Raw genomic sequence first — 7,500 nt, forward strand, 5'->3', positions numbered from 1 at the left:
TTTAGAAAGCGAATCTGAGGAAGAGGACTAAATCGTCATTGATCATCTTCGGAGCAGCGTCGTTCGGCAATCACCTCTCTTTTCTTTATGTTCTTCGTCTACGAACGGCACACGAAGATGGCGGTGTGAATGTGTGCCTGTGCCGGCCAATAACGGCGATCACGACGACGACGAGGACGACAACGATGACGAAGACGATAGATAAACATCATCATCATCCCCGCTTGTGCGCGCGTGTTTAGGCCGGCCACCATCCGAGTGCTTAGTGCGACATTGGGAACTTTCGTTGTTCTTTTCTATTTGACGTGTAATCCCACAAATCGGATCAATAATAGCAACGAAAACTTTTACAAACAAACCCCTCATTTATAAGTGCTCGCGGTTTTTATTATTTTTTTTCGTTGATCATTGTGATCATGATGAACAGCCGAATTTAATGTACTTTTGGTTTGTTCAGAGGTTGTCTAGTTACCGTTGGGGGTTTCATCCGGCGGAGAGGTCTAATTTATTTAACAAACGTATCGCGTGTCGAAACAACAGCAACAACATTGATTGACTTGCGAACCGCAATCCGGAAGTAAACTGCGTAAAACAAGGAACAAACCAATGGAACCAACATCAGCAACAAAATATAAACACATCCAACAAACTACACCACTGAACTCTCTCTATCTTGCTTGTCGCGTTGCCCGTTCTTGTGTTGTATATGTATATGTTCTGTTGATTCATTTCTGATTATTTGTTTAATCTTTTATATTTGTGGGGTTCAGAAAGGGCCAATTCGCAGCAACTGATTGTGTTTGTGCATGGATAAGCTTCAATCATTATGACTGGTTTCCCTACAATTTCATAAGCAGACACCGACTTCGAAACACTTGACAAGTTGTACTTTATGCTGGAACACGAACATCAGAAAAGACCTTGTGAGGAAGCTCAACTTTCCCTCTGGGACCGCCATCAGACCAGCAGAAAGTGGAAAATAGATTAAAAGGGAGTAGGCTGATTCATCTTGATCCTACGACAAGGAGAGAGAGAGAGAGTAAAAGGAATGCGCTTTCTGATGAATGCTGGACATTTCGCGCAAAAGAATGGGGATTCATCGAATCTAGTAGACCAGCGGCAACATGTTTCAACGCAAAACAACGAAATCACCGTCATTCCATCTCACCAATCTATTCGACCATCGATCAAATAGCAAGCCGAGAAACCTCTTAAACCAACAATACTCTCGTACTAGGAATGTGAGGCAAGATATAGTGGTGGGGTGCGCCTGTTTCTGTGTGCCGTGTCAATTCAATTCTAACTGAACTCTCCCCAGAATTGCGGTCACTTCTAGCCTGAGTCTTCCAAAACGTGTGCTTAGTATGAAGTAAAGGGGAGACGAAGAGTCGAAGCTGTGCAGAAATATCTACTCTGCTCCGCTGCTGGTGGCACTCGATGGCATCCAGGCAGCAGGTGGGTTAGTCACCATGGTGTCACTCAGATTTAGCCTTTTCGTAACCATTTTCGGGCAACAGTTATTTGCGACCAAGTAGAAAAACCGAGAGACACAATTGTTATACCGGATCGTTGAGCGCCAAAAAGGAAACAATTGGATGCTGCCCCAACTGTTGCTGCTGGGCCGCGAATAAAAAAAATCGATTCCAGCCAAATCGCGCCGGAGTGTGAGTGTTTTTTTTAAGCAGGAAAGAAAAGCTATTTCGACATTACAAACCATCATCATTTGAACATTATGTACAGCACTGAAATATGGGCGGCGAAAGAGTACGTCCAAATCACTGATAGCTCAACAGTGATAGAAGATATAATGGGAGCATATTATGTTAATGATTTATTATGCAACACGTACGGGCACTTTTATTGTTGTTTCTCCTAAAAACAATAATAAATTATTCTAAAAATGGCTCTCGGCCAACAGCTACTACTATTCGCAAGCACGCCTTCACGACACAAAACAGATCTTTCAATTTCAATTCCATATGTAAGTATTCACTACCGATCATTATCACACAACGGTACGGTTAGGCAGAAGAGGGTGAAGGCACCTTAATTCTCCTCGCCTAGCAGCAATATGTTTGTATGGTTCAATCCCGTCCCACCAGTGTGGAATGTATCGCTGTACCTCGTCATCATCATCGGCATCACCGATCGAGCGGGGCCTCACCTAGTACTTGACCCATATGCCTGACTACACCGTGCACTGGGACATCACATCTTTTGCCACGGAACGTTGTACCTATTCTGTTTTATCACTGAGTGTCAATTCCGAGTGTTGGTCCTTCAATAGAAGGATGTTGGAAAACGAAAGTTGGACCCGTTAGCTCACACAGATAATGAGAGACAGAGAGATGGATAGAGAGAGAGTGAGTGAGTGAGTGAGGGATACGGCAAGTGGTTAAGTTTGGCTCGCGCTGCGGAAAGATGGATTCAGCATCACAATCTCCTCCTCGCTATCCTCCTCGCTGGTGTCAGTGATGGGTTCCCGCTCGTCGTCAAAGTATGCCGGCAGCTCTGCGGAGGAAGAATGATCGGACGATTGAAATGCGATGCGAACTATGAAGACCAAACAACGGGCTTCGTTGCTTCTCCATATCCACAGGATGAAGGGCGTTCATACATACTTTTGGTTGAAGCACGGAACAGCTCCGTTTCGTCGTCATCATCGAACAGCTTCCGGTTCATTTCGCCCTTCTGCGGAAGCAGCGAAAAATTGTAGTAGTAGCGCGAGTTCCGGCGACGTGATTGAATGTAGGTGAAGCAGAGGATGCCACCAGCGATGAGGCCGACTGCAGCACAACCGGCTAGGATGACGAACAACAACCGTGGAATGCCGAGGATACGCTCATCGCGTGGCAACCGGAACACGATCCCACTCATACCACCGAGCGGACCTTGGGCGATCGTTCTGAAAGTGGTGTTACGGATGAGTAACGGGTGGTCAAACGTGGCAAAGGACGGATACGGCGGATCACGATCACTTACTTCTCACCGGCCATGTAACCGGAGGGTTCGGCGTGAATGACGATCTGCTTTTGTGCCGGTATGCCATCGAAGTGGAACTTTCCAAGGGGACCCGTAGTACCGGTTGCCAGGATCTGATCGCGATCCTTCGCGTCCGTAATGTACACCTTCGCGTTCGGCAACGGATGATTCTCATCGTCCAGCACGATCCCTGTAGCGTCAAAGTGGGTAATGAAAGGGTTGAAACACGGGGCCACTGGCCGGTGGTTAGTTACTTACCACTGACGAGAGGAGTAAGCGCTACGCCACCATCCTGAGGGAACATTTTCATCGTATCGCTTGGCTGCAGCACCGCAAACTCCTTGTGCTGCTCCGGGGCTGCAACGATACTTTCTCGCGATCGTGCTGCCTCCTGCATACGAATAATGCCCAGATCGTGAATCTCGTTGTCGCGCAGCGTCACCGGTATGATCTGGGAGGTGTAGTTGAAGCAGCTGATCTCGATCTCCATCGGGCCGGACGGTAGCACCATACGGAAGTGCGCCATATTCGGTGTCACTTTGTAGATCAGATTGTTACCGCGAACCCGCAGTAAAGCCTTGCGTAGCGGATGACCCTGCTCATCCTGTACGTATCCCTGGATTCCGGTATCAATCAGGCGTAGAAACGCGACCATATGCTCCAGATTGTGGCGCCACACGGTGGCAATGTCGTTCTCTGGCGGCATCTTGCAGCAACCGAGCTGCATCGTGAATAGCGGCACCTCGTACAGCTTGTGCAGCGCGTTCGTGACCCGACGCGTTGCGTCAGTCTGGTGCAACTGACCCGCATCGACCATGCACGGTTGTTGACTCTGGTCCTGGAACTTGTGGCCCTTGATTTTCTCCGCAAATCGCGAGTAGATCGCAACCTGGTCTTCCGTCTGCGGGTAGCTGTAATGCGTAGCGCAAAGAGTAGACGGCCATTATTATGGTGAAGCGAAGGGTACATTAGAACGAGGGAACACTCACAGTACATCGTATCCACCGGCGGAGAAGGTAAGTGCCAGATCGTAATGCTCTTCCTTCAGCATCCGCAGGAACATGTCCTTTTCGTGGTCCGTCTCGGCACTCAGCAGCTTATCGGCTAGCTCGTCCGTATGCAAGGTAGGATTACACAAGGACCCGTTCGAGTTCGACTGATACTGGTGCAGGATCTCCTCGAAGTCATTCTTTACCGGCACAAAGTGCAGCACGGCATTCTGCAGCAGCTTGATGAGCAGCGGTTCCTTGATCACGTACCCAGCCAGCACGTGTCGTGCCAGATTGATCACCATCTCGCGACCGACGGCAACGGTTTGGAAGAGGGAGGAGATGATGAGAATGTGTAGCTTCGTCTCTTCCGGTGTCCCAATCTGTGGAATACAAGATACGCGAGACATAAGATAATGGCCTCCCATCGCCCCGTTTAACTGCTGGGTGGAGGTTACTCACGGAATCGGTCACCTTTATCGAGGGGTACGCCATCGACACCTCATTGCCGGCCAGCTCTAGTGAAACGGTTTTGTAGTATTTGTTCTCGAGCTCCGCCATCGTCGCTTTCAGCTCGGTATCGGTATGGTACCGTGTCTTGATGACGTTATCCAGCGTCCGGTAGTCGTACGCGGACGACCAGTGTTGGGGGTCGTTGCGCATGAGCTGGAAATCAACGATCACCGCACGATCTGCTTCCGGTTCGATGCGTACCTCGAGCGTCTGCGGTTCGTAGCCGTCGGCTTCGGCCGTAACGTTGTACAGTCCGGGCAGTAGCATCCGGTAGAAGTCACCTTCGGCCGTGGTATAGGTCCGGTGCTCCAGCTGATTCACCTGTATGCTCGCTCGGCCCAACGGATGGCCGATGGTGCTGCGCACGTACCCAGTAATACCATGCTGTGCCTGCTCCACGTACTGTAGCAGCGCTTCCCGGTTTTGCTTCCAGTACTCGGGTAGCTGGGCCGCGGGCGGATACTTGTCACAACCGACCTCGAGTGTCAGCTCGTACGCACCACCGATGACGTACGACCAGTCCTGCATGCCACCGGTCACGCTGTACCATTGGGCACCGTTTGTGATACCATCGGGGAAGTGTTCCTGAATGTTGTTCTCGCTGCACGGTTTGCCCAGCCGCATCGTCGTGTGAGACTGTAAAACGGAAACGATCATTAGCACGGCCCATTAGGGAACACTTACGCTCCCACGGTACTTACATTAGCGTACACATGGGCGAGATACTGGAACAGTTCGTTCTCCTCCGTCGGATTGATGGCCGTGCGTCGATCGCCCCCGTTGCTGTAAGCGAAATCCTTTGGCGAGTCATCGTACGGATAGTTGGCCACCAGTGCGCCACCGTGCAGATTCGCCGAAAGCACAAACGGGATCGACAACGACCAGTTCATGACAGCCAGCGTTTCCGGTTCCTGATGGCTATTGTACTGGTTCCGTCCGAATTGGTCCGGGAAGTTGCGGTTCAGGTCGACATTGTTGGCATTTTGGCGACCCTTCAGCTGAACGCGATCCTCGATGCTAGCCATCTCGTAACCGTCCGGATTCATGCTGAACAGCAGGTGGAGACGCGTTCGGTTGACCAGTTTTGTGACACGCTCCGTTTGGTTGTAGTTCTCGCACAAAAAGGTGGCCAACAGAAGGAGCAGCTCTCGTCCGACGACCTCGTTGCCGTGCATGTTAGCAATGTACTTGACCTCCGGTTTGGTGGCCACGTGCTTACCCGGGCCTTCTGTTATCTCCATCACCCACAGATCGCGGCCCTGCACCGACTTACCGATCGAATAGAGGCGCGTGATCGACGGATAGTTGGACGCCAGATCGTGGATGTAGCTACGAGAGTATGCGAACAGCGGTTCCATTAGTATCGATAACCAGAAGGGAGGGAGATAAACGGCGAGCGTCAAACCTACCTCACCATGGCCGTGTAGTTGTGGTGCTTGAATTCGGGTGCTCTCACAAACCCATTATCATCAAGCGTTTCTCGCACGAGCCGCACCTGGTCCGCTTTGGAGGGTGCTGAAATGGAGAAGTGATTCGATCGCGATGAAGACTTTTCTTGGGCCTGCTTCGACTGTCTTCAATAAACATTTGCCCGGAGCTGCGGCGTCCTTGCCTACTTATTCTTAAGCATTTCCTTGATTAACTTATGCTTAGGTTAGACGGTTTTTGGTGGCGATAAGCATACTGTCCGTGAGAGATCGGGATGGAGGTACACGACTTCATACAGGCTCAGGCAGGCAGATAGGCAGGCAAATTGTACAATTCACAAAGGATACAAGGGAGAAAGGATGGACAATCACAATACATGACAAGCGGTTATAATTTTAAATACGTTAGTGAGCTATGGCACAGATTGTACATAAGTTACCATTTCCGTTTTTTCAATCCGTTGGAAATACCTTAATCTTCCATGCACTTACGATCTTACGATGACTCATCGATCTTTCACCAGCCTCAGTAAAACAGTAACAGCCAGCTACCGTGTGTGTTGCTAAGTTTATTGGAAATTCCCGTTTTCTTCTTCATCGCCCGATCAAAGTGCACCGTGAGAAACAATTAACAAGAATTCACGAGAAGTGGGGGTTTGCTTACAAGACTGAAGATTTGAATTCGCTGACTACGATCTACGTGTCCTCAGAGCGCCGCGTAATGGTTGGAAAGTTTCATAGTTATAAATATATATATATATGTTATGTAGGGTTTCTGTATTTTTCGGATTAGAGGTCTAACATTTACAATATTTGCATTGCAGATGGATGCTTCACCGTTTTTGGTGCATTTTTCGTTGGAACCACTTCTCTACCTTGCTCTTATCTTATGTCCCTCTGTGATCTTGCTTTGCAGGCATTTGCAGACGAGAAACAGTTGCATTCAAATGGACCTCCGTTGGCAAAACCACGTTCCCAACCCAAAGCACGCCCAGTAGTAGTTACGAGGATCGGTTACAATAATTGCTTCTGAGGTGATCGGCTAAGGGTTACTGTACGGTTAACACATACACGGCACAAACAAACACACACTTGTACACGAATATTTCGTTTCGTTTGTTGCCGGATAGTTCAATGTAGGTAGAAGTAGTCTGTCAATGAGAGAAGTATAAGACGAGGTTGGTTGGGTTCAGAACCTTTCCTCCACACCTTTGTTTTCGTTTGCCGGGTGCATATTACATTACAAACGGTTCAGAAGAAAACGTGGAACGTGTTGAAATAGACTCCATTTATGTGCAAACGGTCGCCATTTGTCAAAAGGGACGGAAGAGAGGAATAGAGAAAGAAAGTAGTAGTATCCTCAGTAGGTGTTTGTGACACACGTGCAACGTGTGCTTGTGCGGTGCCTTCAATACGTGTTTTGATCCTTTATGATCTTTCGCTTCTCCTGTTGTTTATACACATCGTTTTAACACAAACAACGATCAACAATATTGCATTCCAAATGTGTACATGCGCCGATGGCGAAGGAGAACTGGAATGTTGATATCTAGTGACATTTGTGAAACTTGCAACCTGCACCAGTTAGT

At 48.9% G+C, this 7,500-nt stretch overlaps 2 protein-coding genes across 5 annotated transcripts in view; one reads left to right on the forward strand and one right to left on the reverse strand.

The window, feature by feature from the left end:
- LOC126570694 (protein krasavietz) overlaps positions 1–652 on the forward strand; it is an 8,934-nt gene extending 8,282 nt beyond the window's left edge. For all 4 annotated transcript variants that reach the window (XM_050228632.1, XM_050228631.1, XM_050228630.1 and 1 more), the window contains one exon: positions 6–652. In XM_050228632.1, the coding sequence (XP_050084589.1) occupies positions 6–31 (26 nt within the window). In that variant the 3' untranslated portion in view covers positions 32–652. The remainder of the gene's footprint in view (positions 1–5) is intronic.
- Positions 653–1,827: 1,175 nt separating this feature from the next.
- LOC126570692 (carboxypeptidase D) overlaps positions 1,828–7,500 on the reverse strand; it is an 11,077-nt gene continuing 5,404 nt past the window's right edge. The window contains exons 5-12 of the mRNA XM_050228628.1: positions 5,894–5,999; positions 5,186–5,813; positions 4,434–5,120; positions 3,972–4,354; positions 3,241–3,893; positions 2,983–3,172; positions 2,622–2,905; positions 1,828–2,511 (exon numbers count right to left, since the gene is read on the reverse strand). Coding sequence (XP_050084585.1) covers positions 2,396–2,511; positions 2,622–2,905; positions 2,983–3,172; positions 3,241–3,893; positions 3,972–4,354; positions 4,434–5,120; positions 5,186–5,813; positions 5,894–5,999 — 3,047 coding nt within the window. The 3' untranslated portion in view covers positions 1,828–2,395. The remainder of the gene's footprint in view (positions 2,512–2,621; positions 2,906–2,982; positions 3,173–3,240; positions 3,894–3,971; positions 4,355–4,433; positions 5,121–5,185; positions 5,814–5,893; positions 6,000–7,500) is intronic.

This window comes from Anopheles aquasalis, chromosome 2 (assembly GCF_943734665.1).
Source record: "Anopheles aquasalis chromosome 2, idAnoAquaMG_Q_19, whole genome shotgun sequence".
NCBI lineage: Eukaryota > Metazoa > Arthropoda > Insecta > Diptera > Culicidae > Anopheles > Anopheles aquasalis.